Here is a 16,996-nt window from a genome sequence, read left to right as displayed (position 1 = left end):
TAACTGAGCTAGCTGAAGGTCACCTACCTGGCCACTTCATTTTAAACAGCTCACCAACCAGCAGTCCACAGATGGTACGGCCCGTGAATGTGTTAGCTTTGGCCAACACGTTTGGTTTTTTAATTTCAATTAGTTGCTAGCTAATATCACGTAAAAGCCGGAATTTCTAACTTTTCTTGAGGGAACGAAAAAAAGAACCACAAGACCGAGCCTGTCTAGGCCACATTCCAATGCAGCAAAAGCAGAGAAGAAGAACCCCCGGCAGAGGAGACATGCGCTCTTCAGCCAGCCACGCTCCGAGGTCGCCCACAGCCGGCTCACACACGGCAGCTACCTAGCTTCTGCCAGCATCTAAGCCCATGACCTCTGATGAACACAAACAGCAGATCTCAAAGGCAAGCGAAGATGCCTTTCAACAAAAGGCACCCACAATCAGTCTCTCTACAATAGAAAAAAAACAAGAATACTACCATCTACCACCATTCGCTGCCCACCTACTATTAATGATAGGGGACACTCCCCCCCTATGAAGCTTAATATTCAAATTCTTGGCTCATTGTATTTAGACAGCAACTCACAAAAGGAATGAGGTCAAATTTACTCAATAAAGCAAAATTTCAACAGCTAAGCGTATGAGGGAGAAAAACTACAAAAAGCTGAAAGAAAATATAAAACACAGAAGTCTGGGGTCCTGGCAATCAGGGCTCTCCTCAGTGACAGTCACTGAGGGCTGGTTGCCTGGTGCAAGTGGTAAGATGGAAGAAGCCCTGATCCTGGGCTCAAATTCTGTCACCTCCACTTATGTAACCCAAGTTCTGATTCCCTAATTCATAAGGCAGGGACAATGACATTTATCTCAAAGGGCTGATACAAGGAGTCAATGAATAAAAAACATCCAATATTTAGCACAGTCTCTAGTTTATACCGGATACTTTCACACCAAGTAGCTATTACCACCACTTAAAACAGATTCTACAGGACACCTCATTTCCAAGTGAGCCTAGAACATCTGTCACTGGACCAGTGGTCTCAACTTTCCCGTGCACACAGCAGTCTCGTATACTACAATTCTGGCAGCACACTTAAGAGAGACAAAAGATTTAAAACAACACTGAATGTACCAACAGCATCTACCTCAGCGTCACATTCGCCCAGCTCTCTTCCTGTCTCACTCTGCGTTGCCTTGGATGAGCTGCTGTCTGCCTTGACCAATCTCTCTTCCACACTCCCAAAGCCCAGGTATTGAGTCTGACCTCACGCTGCTGCAAGAGCACCCTGTATCCTTTCCTTTTCTTTTCTTAGAGAGGGAGAGAGAATCTTAAGCAAACTCCATTGCCCAGCACTGAGCCCGACACAGGGCTTGATCTCACAATCCTGAGATCACGACCTGAGCCGAAATCAAAGAGTCGGACGCTTAACCGACTGAGCCACCCAGATGCCCCTGTATCGTTTTCTATACCACCCTGATCAATACTCTGGACAGGCAAGGCTAACCACATTCATTTTACATAATGACCACAGTTTTGGAGGCTGCCTAGAAAGGGTTTGAGGTTTACCAGGATGGACCAGCTAACAGTCCATGGCCCTGAGATGAGGCATAGCACGGATAAGGAAGATCCTCTCTTAATTTCCCAAAACTTTTCAGATACTTTTGGGGGGTGAGGGGGGCCTCACAGAGCATTCTATGCAACGGGGCTGCAGCCACTGGTTTAAGGAAGATCCGCCCTATAAGGCTGGTATGACCAGGTGGCTCCTGATCAGGGGGCAGTGGTTTTCGAGTACTCATGCAGAGAGAGATCTGATCTATCCACTTAGGATCATCACTACATCAAATTGCTAAAGATGTTCTCTAAAGGCTCTAAGGAAAAACCCTCCCTGTGTCTTCTGAGCTTCTGGTGGCTGCTGGCAATCCTTGGATCTGCTTGGTGTGCAGATACCTCACCCCAATCTCTGCTTCTGTCTTCCCATGGCCTTCTTCCTTCTTGTGTGTGTCTCTTCTTGTAAGGACACCGGCCATATTGCAAATAGGGCCCATCCTAATCCAGTATGACCTAATCTTCACTACTTACTTCTGCAAACACCCTATTTCCAAATAAGGCCACATTCTGCGGTTCCAGGTAGATACTAATTTTGGAGGGACACTAGTCAATGCAGTATATATATATATCTATATACAGACCGATAGATATAAATAGGTCCATCTTCCTAATCATTCACACTGAAGTATTTTAGGTCTTAATTACCCGGCCCATATATATGTTATCCTTCAACTAAAGAGGTGAAGGAAAAGAAAACCTACTAACTAGTCCAGACAATACTTTTTGACTCCAACTGTTTTTCTACTAGTTAAAAAAGTAGTAAACTACATATGAGGGTGCACTGGGGGAGATGGAAAAAGAACAAACAAAAATGTGTTAACAGCAGCAGTGGAAGGGGCAGGGCCAGTAACAGTGGGGGGAAAAAAACCAAAACAATCACTAGAGCTTTCCAGGGCTGTTTTATTAAAAACTCTAGCGATCAAATATTTGATTCTTCTGCACTAGTATTCTCAGAAGAAAGCAAACTGGCATGTATGCCACCAAACAGTAGTCACTTTTAAAAGGGCCTGTTATGTGCTTATACACACACATGCTGAAGACCAGATGCTTGATACATAGTTGTACTTAAAAGAGAAGAAACAGGGTGTCTGGGTGGCTCACTCAGTTAAGCGTTTGCCTTCAGCTCAGGTCATGATCCCAGAACCATGGGATTGAGCCCCGAGTCGGGCTCCCTGCTCAGTTGGGAGTCGGCTAGTCCCTCTGCCCCTCCCCCTGCTCGAGCTCGCTCTCTCTCTCTCTCCCGCTCATTCACTTTTTCTCTCAAACAAATAAATAAAATCTTTTAAAAAAAGAGAGAGAGAGAGAGAGAGAGATGAAACCCTGAAAGATCTGTGTAACGAACCATTTAAAGCAAACACTGAGGTTAGGCGTCTTTCCAGCTCAAATGGCCAGGTACTGGTGTTAAAATAACCTTCAAAGTGCTATAGACTACTCCACTTTGGTGCATAAAATGTAGGAAAAGGTATGAAAAATGAAGAAGACCCAGATCAACCCATATGTTCACATTATCCAAGCCCAAACAAAATGGAAACCTGCCGTCTTTTGGCCACACCAATTAACTAAAGAGCAGCATGTGCTCAAGCCAAACAACAATGCTTCACTCCATTGGTTTAATAAGAGGAAAAGGAGTTAATTCAGCTATGCTAATGGGTGATTACACAGGAACTGCCCTTCACGTCCTGCAAAATATGCCAGTTCGATAATCATATCCCCAAACTTAATCCTTCTACCATGAATGTGAGTAGGAGGGTGGGAACATATGTTTACAACCTGAGGATAAATACACATCTTGCTCCTACGTTCCCTTCCCAACTATGAAGTGACATTAACAGTATTATCTGATCTTCCTCCCACAGCCTGTTAGGTAGTGGAAGCAGCATCCACCTTCATAACCTTTGCCAGCAACCTAGATGCCACCCCCTCCTTCACCTCTACATCTGTCCATCATTTACCTTCTAAATAGCTAGTGGTCAGGGCACCCAGCTGACTCAGTCGGTAGAGCGTTTGACTCCTAATCTCGGGGTTGTGAGTTTGAGCCTCGTGTTGGGGGTAGAAATTACTTAAAAATCAAGTCTTAAAAAAAAAAAATTGCTAGCGGTCTGTACCCTCCTCTCCCTCCTCTCCACAATGCCTTACTTTAGGCCCTAATCTTGCACCTAGACCCTGTCTATAACTGGCTCATCCCTTGCTTCCAGTCCTGCCCTCCTGATCAAGTGTCCACAGAAATCTATCTAAAATGTAAGCTCAGGGGCGCCTGGGTGGCTCAGTCGGTTAAGCATCTGACTCTTGATTTCAGCTCAGGTCACGATCTCAGGGTCATGAGACTGAGCCCCACGTTGGGCTCTGCACTGAGCGTGGAGCCTGCTTGGGATTCTCTCTCTCCCTCTCCCTCTGCCCCACCCCCGTCCCCTGCTCACACACTCTCTCTCTCAAAACAATAGAATAAAATAAAGAAAAGAAAATGTAAACTCAATCACTCCCAACCTAAAAAAACTTCAGTGGCTCCCTGAATGCTATAGACAGGGATTCAAATGCCTTCCCATGCCACCATGGCCTCCCTCTATGCATTTCTTCTCCTCTGCACTTCACTCTTTATACACCAACACCGCAACAGTGGACTGTTTCTTGCCACCATGCTCATGAAGCTGTCCACTCTGACTGGACTATCTCTTTCCATATGCTTCTCATAGCTAATTCCTTTTCCCAACATGTAAACTCTTGAGGTTCAACTCAGATGCTACCTCTTACAGGAAATCTTCCCTGTCTTATGCTCTTAGAAAAGGTTCAGGATTCTGTGCTCCCACAGGCCTGCGGCATGACTGTTAAAGACACCATGCTGTATCAAAACTACTTGTTTCTGGGGCACAAAGCACGTATCTGACAAAGAATTAGTATCTAGAATATAAAGAACTGTCAAAACTCAATAATAAAAAAGTCCAATTAGAAAACAGGCAAAAGAGGGGCATCTGGTTGGCTTAGTCGGTAAAGCATGTGACCCTTGATCTTGGGGTTGTGAGTTCGAGCCCCATGTTGGGGAGAGAGTTTACTCAGAAAACAAACAACAAAAAAACCCCAAAAACACAGCTGGTTCTGTGCCTGTCGCATTTTTGCATTTCTAGTGCCTGGCACATAGTAGGCATTTAATAAATGTTGAATCAATGAACCACTATTTAGTTTGTTCTACTCAGTGCTATGTTTTATATAAATTATACCTAAGCCTTAGAACTATCCCGTGAGAGAACTACAGAGGAGGGAACTGAGGATCAGAGTTAGCATGTGAACACCGATCTCTTGCGCTTTCTCTTCCACACACACTCTAACCACACACACACACACACACACCTCCCTGGCATGTTCTTATTTACTTTCCAGGTCTCAGCTTTAACGTGGCTTCTGCACAGAACTGTTCCCTTATGCCAAAAACCAAAGCAGGTTCTTCCTCACACAAAATAAAATCCACACATCTCACCACGGCCTCCAGGCTCATGTGTACCTCCTCATCTTCCCCTCCTGTCTCCCACTCTACCCCTGACCACTCTGCTCCAGTCACACAGGCCTCCCGCTAGTTCTCAAGACAAATGAAAATGAAGACTGTCCTACTCAGGGCCTTTGTACCTCTTGTTTCCTTTGCCTGCAATTCTTCCCTTAGATCCTCAAATGCTTGGCTCATTCTTTAAGTTTCTGCTCAAATACCACGTCTTCAGAGACACCCTCCCAGGACCCCATAAAGAGTAGCTTCCAACTCCATTACTCTTTACCCTGATACTGCTTTATTTCCTTCTCGATTCATCCCAGTCTTAGACTACTTGTGCGTTCACGTGTTTCAGAACTTAGGTCCATTATCACTAGAATGAAAGCTCCATGTGCATAAGGGCTCGGCCCTCTTCACTGACATAGCCTGTGTTTAGAGCAGTGCCTGCCCAGTATATAACAGACACCTGATGAGTATCTGTTGAATGAGTAAGAGAGTAGAAGACATATGCTGCAAAATCATCTAGTAAGTTTAAAATCACTCATTTTAGTCAATGAATACACACACACACACACACACACACACACACACACAGGTTTTAAGTCAAAACAAAACATTTCAAGTATACACTTTTTTGGTACAACTTTCTGCTTTAATCTATCTTTTCGCCTAACACCTTCTGATCTAGATCCCACTGGTATAGAGGATGTCTTATGTGACTAACCCAAAAGTTATACAGCATATTGTGGAAGTCAGAACTCCAACCAAGATCTGTCTATTCCAAAGTCATGCTGTTTCCTAAACTACATTAAACTGCTAGTATAGTTCTGATTTATGATTATGGTTCGTAATTTGTGGATAATTACCATAAAAGTACTCAACCCAAGAAATGTCCAAATTAAACCAAAACACTCAAAGCTTTAGCAAGACACTCTCTTGCCATTGTCTCATACGCAGCAGCTACCTGAAAGCTACAATTATCAGTCATCAAAATACTTTGTATTTGAAAATACAAAAGTCCACAATGTAAAAACTATACTCAGACAACCTCTAACATAAAACTCAGATTATCCTTTTTTATCTCATTAGTAAGAATTTAAAAATGACTATTAAAATAACATCAGTGGGGTGCCTGGTTAGCTCAGTCGGTTGAGCATCTGACTCTTCATTTCAGCTCAAGTCATAATATCAGAGTTGTGAGACCGAGCCCTGCATGGGCTCCACGCTGGGCATAGAGACTACTTAAGATTCTCTCCTTCCCTCTCCCTTTACCACTTTCCAACCACTCATGCACACTCTCCCTCCCTCTCTCTCTCTCTCTCGCTCAAAAAAAAAAAAAAAAGAATAACATCAGTGATCATTTAAATACACCATTTATTCAAAGTTAGGAGTCAGATCAGAAAACAAATGCTTAGTAAATAAATGAATGGAAACCACCCATCATCCAGAAAAAGCTAAATTATATTCCATATTTTAAGTTTACAAAGTGGAGAAGTATTAAAATACTTGAGAAAAATTCCCATCAACAGAGGGAAGTCTAGGGATGCTCAGTCAGTTAAGCATCTGCCTTCGGCTCAGGTCATGATCCCAGTATCCTGGGATCAAGTCCCACATCGGGCTCCCTGCTCAGCGGGGAGCCTGCTTCTCCCTCTCCCTCTGCTGCTCCCCCTGCTTGTGCACTCTCTCTCTCTCCCTCTCTCACAAATAAATAAAATCTTTAAAAAAAAAAAAAAAGAGGGAAATCTATACTACACTCAGAATATGGAGGACCATATCTGTTTCCTTGCTGGTCTGAAGCCTCCGTGCCTGGATGGCATGTGGGTAGGGATCATGACTAATACAAGCAATCTATGTTTCCTGAGCATATGAATGCCTAAGGAATAATACTTGTTTACATTTTATACACTTTTCCTTTGTCTCATGTGCCATATTTGAGAACTATAACAAGATCTACTATATGACAAGACACACAATTTAATCAAGACAGTCCTATGTTTTGACACCAAACAGCACAATTAAAGATCAAATACCTAACTGCTGTGGTCTGAATGTTTGTGTTGCCCCAAAATCCATATGTTGAAATCCTAGTCCCCAAAGATGATGATATAGGGTCTTTGGGAGGTACTTATGTCATGAGGCTGAGTCTTCATGAATGGGATTAGTGTTCTTGTAAGAGAGACCCCACAGAGATCCCTCATACCTTCCGCCATAAAGGTACAGCAAGTAGACACCAGCTATGAACCAGGAAGAGGGCCCTCAACAAAGCAAGCACCTTATTCTTGGAATTCTCAGCCTCTAGAAGTGTGAGAAGTAAATTTATGTTGTTTATAAGCTACCCAATCTATGGTATTGTTATAGCAACTTGGAAAGACTGAAGACACTAATGAACACAGAAATGTAAGCACTGGACATCAACAGGGCAAACATGACAAAAAGAAAGACAATCAGACACTACATCTCCCAGTGGAAGAACACAGCACTAACTGAAGTGGTCTTGCCAAAAGAATCAATCCTGATCATGATCAAGCCTCTAGATCCAATTAACTCAAAGGACAGATGAACATATTAAACTAGAAAACACATGTCCACACAAAGACACGCATGTGAATGTAGCAGCATTATTCACAATGGCCAAAAAAACCCCGGAAAAAATCCCCAAATGTTATCAATTGGCAAATCAAGAAGAAAAAAACGTGGTCTATCCATACAATGGAATAGTATTTAGCCATAAAAAAGGGAATGAAGGGCGCCTGGGTGGCTCAGTGGTTAAGCATCTGCCTTCAGCTCAGGTCATGATCCCAGGGTCCTGGGATCGAGCCCTGCATCAGGCTCTCTGCTCTGCGGGAGGCCTGTTTCTCTCTTTCCTACTCCCCCTGCTTGTGTTCCCTCTCTTGCTATGTATCTCTCTGTCAAATAAATAAATAAAATCTTAAAAAAAAAAGGAATTACTAATACATGGTACACATGGATGAACCTCAAAAATTTAAGTAAAAGCTATAGACACAAAGGACCACATATCGTGTGATTCCATTTATATGAAATGTCCAGAAAGGGCAAATCTATAGAGTCAGAAAAGAGATTAGAGGTTGCCTGGGGCTGGGGGTGGGAATGGGAATGAACTGCAACCAGCAAAAGGGATCTTTTGGTGGTGATGAAAAATGTTCTATGGCTGGACTGTGGTGATAGTTGCACAACTCAACAAATTTACTAACAATCACTGAACTGTAAATTTAAAATGGGTGAATTTCATGAAATGTAGACTGTAGGGGCGTCTGGGTGGCTCAGATGGTTAAGCGTCCGCCTTTGGCTCAGGTCATGATCCCAGGGTCCTGGGATCGAGTGCCACATTGGGATCCCTGCTAGGCGGGGAGCCTGCTTCTCCCTCTGCCTCTCTCTCTCTCTCTCTCTCTGACTCTCATGAATAAATAAATAAAACATAAAAAAAAAAAAGAAATGTAAACGGTACCTCAATAAGGTAATTTTATAAAAGTATGGCACCTAGAGAAAGAGAAGGAATTTGAGGCACCTGGGTGGCTCAGTCAGTTAAGTGTCTGACTCTTGATCTCAAGGGTCGTGAGTTCAAGCCCTGTGCTGGGCTTTATGCTGGGCATGGGGCCTACTTAAAAAAAAAAAAAGAAAAGAAAAGAAGGAATTTGAGAAGATTGGGAAAACCAGATGAATGATGAAAAGTATAGTATGAGGGACTGGCTCAGTCAGTGGAGCATGTGATTCTTGATCTTGGGGTCATGAGTTCAAGGTCCACGTCACACACAGAGATTACTTAAAAGAAAGAAAGAAAAGTGTAGTATGGGACAAGAAATGTGAATAAAAAATGAAAAGACTCATTTCTAATCAAAAAAAATAAAGAATGTGAAGAGAGAAGTAATATATGTGGGGATGGGGCAGAATTAGCCACTGGTCCATAATGGTTATTCAGGCTCGGTGACAGGTACACAGGAGTTCTATCTGTCTACTATTGATATCTGTTTGAAATTCTCCATGATAAAAATTTTTTAAACAGATCAATGCATATTTATGGTACCCAGTAACTTCTTCATGTTACTTCTGCCAGTCTAGGTCTATAACCTGATCAAGTCTCCCATTTCTCCCAGTCCCAAGCAAAACAAGACAATCTAATGTTGCTGCTCTGATAGGCTCCCTTCAGGTGACTTCTGTTTCCTGGGGGAAGAAGTCAGAATATTTACTTAAAGAGAAAAGAAACCACTACAGTATTATTATGGAATGACCACTACAATACTTATGAAACATGTACATGGATGAAAAACATTAAGTAATTTAGCACAACAGGAAGAAATCAATTACCAGAATTACACCAATTCAGTTTGCTTCTACCACTGAGGTCAGTATATGTTTTCATCTCTACCAACACTGTATTTACCCAGTGATGCTGACCACGTGCCATTTTAATTCTAGAAATATACAAAGGGCACTGGATTGGGAGCCAAGAGACATGGTCCAGTGTGTCCTGTTACTAGCTTTGTCTCTAATTAATAATCTATATGAATTCAGTTACACTACTTAATCTAAGGATCCTAACCTGTAAAATGAAAGCATTCTGAAGATCCAGCGTTCTTGAGTTGGAGTCATAAGCCTGGTCTATGGATAAACTTCAGCAAGATTAAAAAGTCCCAGAAATTCCCCAAAAATGTTTTGTCTACATTCCTACCTGCACTTCTCTGGGGAGAGGTTCTATAGATTTCAACAGATTCTCAAAAGGAGTCAAGACTCACCTATCTCCCTGCACTTAAGAACCATTTTAATCAGGATACTTTTTACTTACAAACAACAAAAGCTGAAGACCAAAAGTTGGTGCATGGGTCTGGCCAGGCTTTTTAACCAACTCAGCCACCCAGGTGCCCTGGCCAGGCTTTTTAAACTGCATTCTATATTCTTTAAACTTACCTTCACAAAATACAATGCTTCATGGTTTGTTAAAGCAATGTGTTTTATTTTTATTTTTTTTAAAGATTTTATTTATTCATTTGACGGACAGAGAGAGAGCACAAGCAGAGGGAGCAGCAGACAGAGGGAGAGGGAGAAGCAGGCCTCCCGCCGAGCAGGTAGCCCGATGCGGGGCTCGATCCCGGGACCCTGAGATCATGATCTGAGCCAAAGGCAGACGCTTAACGACTGAGCCACCCAGGCGTCCCTAATGCAATGTGTTTTAATAAGACAAACTTCCTATAATCCTACAACTTCTTAGAAAACTGTACATTATGAAAAACATGTACAAGGCTTTGGGTCATAACGACTTATTTTTCTACTCCCCAAATATATTAACCTGCTGAACCGCCTGGAGGTACGTTTTAGCCTTAGACGACTGTTAGCTGTGAGTTAGAAAGTAAGATCCAAGGGATCATTCTAGGCCTAACATAAATCTCTTCCCTAGACAGACAACGACAGGAGTGAGGGAGAAATGGGTAGGCTCTCTAATTAGAAACACATTTTTAATGCTGGTTTTAAATTCTCAGTTGTGTATTTCAAGCAAGATTTGAAATTCCTTTAAAAAAAAAAAAAGTGAAATTCCTCCTGGAGATTCCCGCTTTCATCAGTCCAGACAGCGCCCTAAGCCGAACCGGGAAACTGAGGCTAAGGTTTCGCGTACCTTCAAGGGGCACAAGAGGATGAAGAGTGGACACCGCGGACAAGCTAAGCCGGGGATAAAAGTGAGAGGTGCGAAGGGAGGGGGAAGAGCGGGTCGCTATCTGCTAGGAACCTAGGGAAGCCAGCAGGGACTGCAAGCGCGGCCTCCAGAATCCCTGAGGTTAACGCCTCAGTTCAGCCCCTTCCCCTCTGAGGCTCAGTTCGAATCTTCCTGCCCCTTCCAGACGGCCTGAGTCGGACCCCCGTCATCTCCACAGTTCCCAACAGACCCCTCTAAGAGAGAGACCGCGCCGGGGGAAAGGAGGAGTGCGGGCAATCGCTCAGAGACCCCCCACCGTGGGCCAAAGTTGCCCCCAGCCCAAGGGAGAGGCCTCGGCCTCCGCCCCCCGCCCGGCCCTGCCGGGTCCTGCCCGGCCCTGGCCGGCCTTACCTTGAGTGCCAGGTGGTGGACACGGCCCAGGCCGGGCTGGGCCAGCAGCTGCAGCAGCCCTAGCAGTGGGAGCAGCTGGAGGCCGGCGGCCAGCGGAGCACAGCGGGAGCCCGAGGGGGCAACTGGCGCCGGGACGGCCATGTTTGTTCCAGCATCACCAGCGGCTTCCTCTCCCGCCCACTTCCGGGGGCAAAGGGCTGCGGCTCCCGGAAGATCCTGGAAGAGTAGGTCTGCGGCCGGCAGCCCGGAGCCCGGAGCCTGCGGGCCGTTTCCTGGGGCGTGCGGCCGGGGAAGTGGCCGAGGGACCGAAAGTGGCCACCTTGGGGCCGTTCAGTTTGGTCTCCCCTGTGCAGACTTTCGGTTTAGCCGGAAGAGGTGGAGCCCCCCCCCCCCCGAGGAGGGGGGAAGTTTGAGAAATTTGTGGCGGTTGCCATGGCAACAGTCGGGGGCAGGACACGTCTCCCCCTCCACCCGCGCGGGGCCTCGCGTCAGCCGCACGGAGTTTTGCAAGCGACCGCAGGGGGATCCGGGTTCTCTGCGGGTGGGAAGTCTTACACTGTGGCTACAGCACCGTGCCCGACTGATGCAGTGGACTGGTTTCGAGCGGCGTTGAGTCGGTGGAAAATAGAGTTCCTGGCTTGTCAGCCCTTGGTTGTGTTGGGGCACCTCACACTAAAATTTCAGACGAAATGGTTGCAGTAATACGATTTGTTGAGCCCTTAACTGGTACCTAGGCCTTTTGTGTGCATTATTGCATTTGATCCTTGGAACAATCTGGTGAGGTAGGAGGTAGGTATGATCGTTATCCCCACTTTACAGGTAAGCAAACTGAGGCTCTGAGAAATTAAGTCATTTGTTCCAGGTTGGCAATCAAAAGGAAACCCTTAAATACTGTGTTATGTTGCCTCATGCTATTTCGTGTGACCTCGAGAGTCTGAGTCTCAACGTTTTTCTCTTAATTCCTTGTGGAAACTTTCTTTGCTTCTAATCTGTGGGATTTATAGGGAGATTTTCAATAGCGAATTCAGTAGTTGGTTCCCTTTACTCACCATTTTGTCAAGAAGTTATAGAACATGCTTATGAAAATTGCCAATAGGCTAGCCAAGTTTAGTTTTTAGATGGTTTTAGCTTGCCACGCAAGTAATGCATGCTCTTTGTGTGAAATCATTTAAGTAAAAGAGAAAAACCACTAGTGTATTTTATGACAGAATATGATTCTTGAAGTTTTAATTGGAACTAGGAACTGAAATGAACATATCTTAATATTTAATATATTTTAAAGGCCCAAACGGGCTGCACTCAGGTTAAAAAAGAAAAAAAATCAGTTGGGAAAATACAGAATGGGGGAAGGAGGGATGAGAGGGTTGGGGAACTAGATTTTTTAAATGTGTGCAATTTTGGTAAAATCATGAATCTGAATTCCTCCCTTATAAATAACCGGTACAAATTCTGTCACACCCTCTGTAAGGACGAAAGTAGGGCACTAAGGTGGAGCCAGGAAGATAGAGGCACTGTTTACTAGGTGAAGCATATCTCTTCCTACTCCAACCTCTGATCTTTGGCCATCTATTACAAATATGTAATCTTACATCTTTGAACAGAATTTTTATCTGATCTTACTACCCCATTTTACAGATAAACTGAGAACGAGAAACTATTATTTTAAGACTCCACAAAGGGAGATGATAGTAGTTAAATTTAGTTATTGAGTGATTAAATTTGCCAACTATTCTGCTCGGTACTATATATATACATTATCTCATTTAATGTCACAAAAACCTTACAAGGTATATATTTTTATTCCTTTTTTTAAAGGATGAGACTGGGTTGATTACTTTAGTCAAAGGCCTCTGCTCATTTATAAATGACCCAGATGGAACGCTCATTCAGGCCCCAACCACAAAGCCCAGTACTTCATCTCTGTCCTGCATTGTTGTAAAAAATCATTTGCATATTAGGCTGGAAGAGTCCTTAGGTAATCAACAGATCCATCTATCTGTTTGCCAAATTTAAAAACAAATCCAAGGAACTCAGTTGATTTGCTCAAGATCATACAACTGCTGCAAGTATCTTTAGAACCAGGACTACAACCTCCTCTGCTTCAGACCTGGGTCTGTGCATCTTGCACTATACCATACATGGTTTTCTAATTCTTACCATTTTTAATCTTTCAAAAAATTAAAAGCCCAGAATATAAGTAACTGATGTGTTTTCAAATGAAATGCTAGAAGGGGCGCCTGGGTGGCTCAGTCAGTGAAGCCTCTGCCTTTGGCTCAGGTCATGGTCCTGGGGTCCTGGGATCAAGCCCCGCATCGATCGGGCTCCCTGCTCAGCGTGGGGTCTGCTTCTCTCTCTTCCACTTCCTCTGCTTGTGTTCCCTCTCTTGCTGTGTCTCTCTCTGTCAAATAAATAAATAAAATCTGAAAAAAAAATGCTAGAAAAATTTTCAGAAGGCACTTTAAAAATCAGCAAAATGAGAGAACATAGTAGGAACATAAAATAAGTGATACTTTCTTTTTGGAATCGAGATTTCAGAGACAGTTAACTGATTCTCACTTCACTGTGAAACTAGTTCAAAGAAAAGGTGATTTTTAATTGCAGTTTCATTTTTAAAGGCAGTCTGCAATGCTTTGGACTATTTCTCTTGTTTACTTTTTAAAGCAAGGTCCTGTTTTTGAGACTCTGGTTTTCAATTTGAATATATTAATAAGCTTCTAAAAATGGAATGATCAGGAAAAGTCTTAATTTCATTAAGTGATACGATACTCATGAAACATTTAAATAGTTTATAAAATAGAAAGCTTTTGTCTTTTAGTTTCTGGGAAACAATTTTACAAGAGCTTAAAGTTGGTTTCTTATTCTTTGCTTCTTTTCCCTTGGGAATTATGTGACCTTCACAGGGTCACATACCAACGGTATCTGTCCAGAAGTTTATAAGGAATAGCTTCCTTCAGGTATTTGAGCGCTATATTGTGCCAACCATTAATTTGAAATTGAGAGAATTAAGAAAGGGAACGCTAATTACAAAGACTTAAAGTGAAGTTTTTTAGACAGTTAACTTTTCAAATTCAGTGAAAACTATCTTGGCAATTATATTTAGGCACATAATTTCAGAGTTTCAAGAAAAGCTTATTTGCATAATCATGATGCTGTAACTGGAAACAGACACGTTGAGTAACAGAACAAGTTATGCCTGCTTCTCCCTGGCACCATTTTCAAAGGGACATTAAACTTGAAGGTATCGACTGAAAAAGCCTGGAGGAGCTAGAAAGAAGACTCATCTCCTAAACCTGACTTTTAACCTCGCTCTCTTAGTCAAGTCTTTTATTTTTCCATTTCCTCTCACTTTGCAAGATCCACTAAAGTTTGCCACTAGTAGCTGAATTTATAGTTTGAAACTAGTACTATTTTTTTTTAAAGATTTTTATTTATTTATTCATGAGAGACAGAGAGAGAGAAGCAGAGGGAGAAGCAGGCTCCCAAGGAGCAGGGAGCCCGATGCGGGACTCGATCCCAGAACTCTGGGATCATGACCTGAGCCGAAGGCAGACACTTAACCATCTGAGCCACCCAGGTGCCCTGAACCTAATACTATTAATAATATTTGGTATCAATTTAGGAATTTCCAGAAACCTTACAGAAATTAGTGGGTTAATATTTGCTGGTTGTAACAAGGTATGATTACCATTTGTTTTTATCGAAAGAGTTGACAGTTCAGACCAAAAACTTCTAGAAACACAATGTGAAGAACCAGAGGTGAAATTGGCGACTGGCCACACATTCAGAAGTCAAATGTCACTTTCATTCTTTGACTTGAAATGTCATTTCTTGGGGCGTGGGGAAAGCCCATCGAGTCTTCTTGCAGAGAGTCATCTTGGAAAAACGAGGCCCTGGCATGTCTTAAATCCCATGAGTTGGAGAAAAACATCAAGTTCACTTCCCCTCAACTTGGTGGCACAGCGTGTAACTTGCTCAGCCACAGGACAGCTGGTTTTTCCTGATTTCATGCACATCTTCATAGACCTTCAGGGGAATTCCACAATCAGGTACAAAAATCGGTTGCAGTTTTAAGATTCTACTCACCATAGACTTGCTACTTTTATCCCACTCCAACTTTTTTCCACTTGACTGCTTTCTTGGGTCCTTAGTGAGAAGTCTGAATGCTAAACAAATGGGGAATTTTAAACTAGAAACTAATGGAAGCTATTTTAAAGGAGGAAAAAAATCCCGAGATGTTCATTATGAATACTACTTCAGCAGTAGACAACCCATCGGTTAGTTGTAGTTCAGGCAAGCCGCTTTGCCACATCAGAAGTGCGTCGAGGATTGTGTTCCTTCGCACAGTAAGTAAAAATCCTCCAGAAAACAAGAGGAAAGGAAGAGGAACAATATTGGTGCCCTTAAGTGCTAAGCATTTTACACATATTCTTTAATCTTCAAAGTGCTACTACAAATCTTTGAGGTAGGTAGCATTATTTCCATTTTCTCAGAGCTCTCCAGCTTTCTGTGCTATCACCAAAGCCAGTGTGCACCCCTCCAGCTTCCTCTTTCAGCCTCAGAACAACCCACGAGGTCCCTGTTTGACCAATAAGGAGACAGAAGCTCAGTTTAAGTTAACTTGCAAAGGTCACACACACATCTAATAAATAGTGGGATGCTAAAATACCGATTTAACAATTACCAAACCTATCTCCTGTGAAAAAGATAAGGTAGATAGAGATATCTATACATTAGAGATCCTGAATGAGATGTTTATTACTTGCTAGCAGCATTAGAATTGTCAAAAAGCCCTGGTAGAATTCTTGGCCTCTAACTACATAGTGACCTGTATAGGGTCTCTAATAATGTCCACGTGATCAGACTTTTTGGTGAAAATTTATATAGTCGGGGCGCTTGGGTGGCTCAGTTGGTTAAGCGACTGCCTTCAGCTCAGGTCATGATCTCAGGGTCCTGGGATCGGGCCCCGCATCGGGCTCCCTGCTCGGCGGGAAGCCTGCTTCTCCCTCTGACCCTCCCCCTGCTTGTGTTCCCTCTCTCGCTGTCTCTCTCTCTCTGTCAATTAAATAAATAAATAAAATCTAAAAAAAAAAAATTTATATAGTCACCCACCGAGATCAGAACTTTGTAAATCAGTGTTCTTCAAATGTTCCTGAGAGGCGAATCAGGTGTGCTTAACCTCGATTGACCCTCTATGTAATTCAAACACTTATGTAGAGAGGGCTTAGAATACCCCCTGTGATAATTGATTCCTAAGTAGGTCACAGTAATTTGTTAATAGTGAGAATTCTTTGTCTTAGAATTATTCCCTCACCATAAGAGAAACGGAAGTAGATTTAGTTCTTCCTAGAAAATAATATGTTGTATTTTATCTTTTTTTCTCCCTCTGCTGGCTTCTCTTTATCCTGTGTTTGTTTCCATTGCCTTGAGATCAGTGGTGCCTTTTTCCTTTTTTCTTTTTTTTTTTTTTGAGGACTCTGACATTTTCAAACCCTTTCCAGATACCACCCAAACTTAATGAAGTTAAAGATATTTGCAGTGTGGTCTAGTTAACCTGGTTCCATATAGTTCTGCTATTGTGGCTTCTAATGGGTTCCTATAACTATTTCCTGCTTACTCACCTTAAAAGGTTTCACTGTCATGTGGTCTTTTTTTCTTCTGCTGTCCCTTCCTCTTCTTTCCCTTCTTTAGAACGGGTTGTTTTTCCTCCTGATTAGCATATTTTCACAAGTGGTCACTCTGTTTTTGAGAAGTCTCCAAGAATTCAGTCAAGATTAGATCATTGTATTTGACTGAAAAAATATTTAAGCGTTGGCAGGAAGGAAAATTGAGTTGATTACTGAGCAAGGTCTTGTAAGCTAACCTGCATTTCAC

General features: G+C 42.8%; 1 protein-coding gene across 2 annotated transcripts in view; it reads right to left on the bottom strand.

Moving 5' to 3' along the window:
• The window catches only part of GPR107 (G protein-coupled receptor 107), a 71,750-nt gene extending 60,280 nt beyond the window's left edge, over window positions 1-11,470 (bottom strand). For both annotated transcript variants that reach the window (XM_088018858.1, XM_028090469.2), the window contains exon 1: window positions 11,126-11,470. In XM_088018858.1, coding sequence (XP_087874984.1) covers window positions 11,126-11,266 — 141 coding nt within the window. In that variant the 5' untranslated portion in view covers window positions 11,267-11,470. The remainder of the gene's footprint in view (window positions 1-11,125) is intronic.
• Window positions 11,471-16,996: the final 5,526 nt, after the last annotated feature.

The sequence above is a fragment of the Eumetopias jubatus genome, unplaced genomic scaffold, assembly GCF_037043125.1.
Source record: "Eumetopias jubatus isolate StellerSeaLion01/CBP00866 unplaced genomic scaffold, mEumJub1_p1.0 scaffold_15, whole genome shotgun sequence".
Taxonomy (NCBI): domain Eukaryota; kingdom Metazoa; phylum Chordata; class Mammalia; order Carnivora; family Otariidae; genus Eumetopias; species Eumetopias jubatus.
Note: the sequence above shows the minus strand (reverse complement) of the source record. Positions and strands in the feature narration are given on the sequence as shown.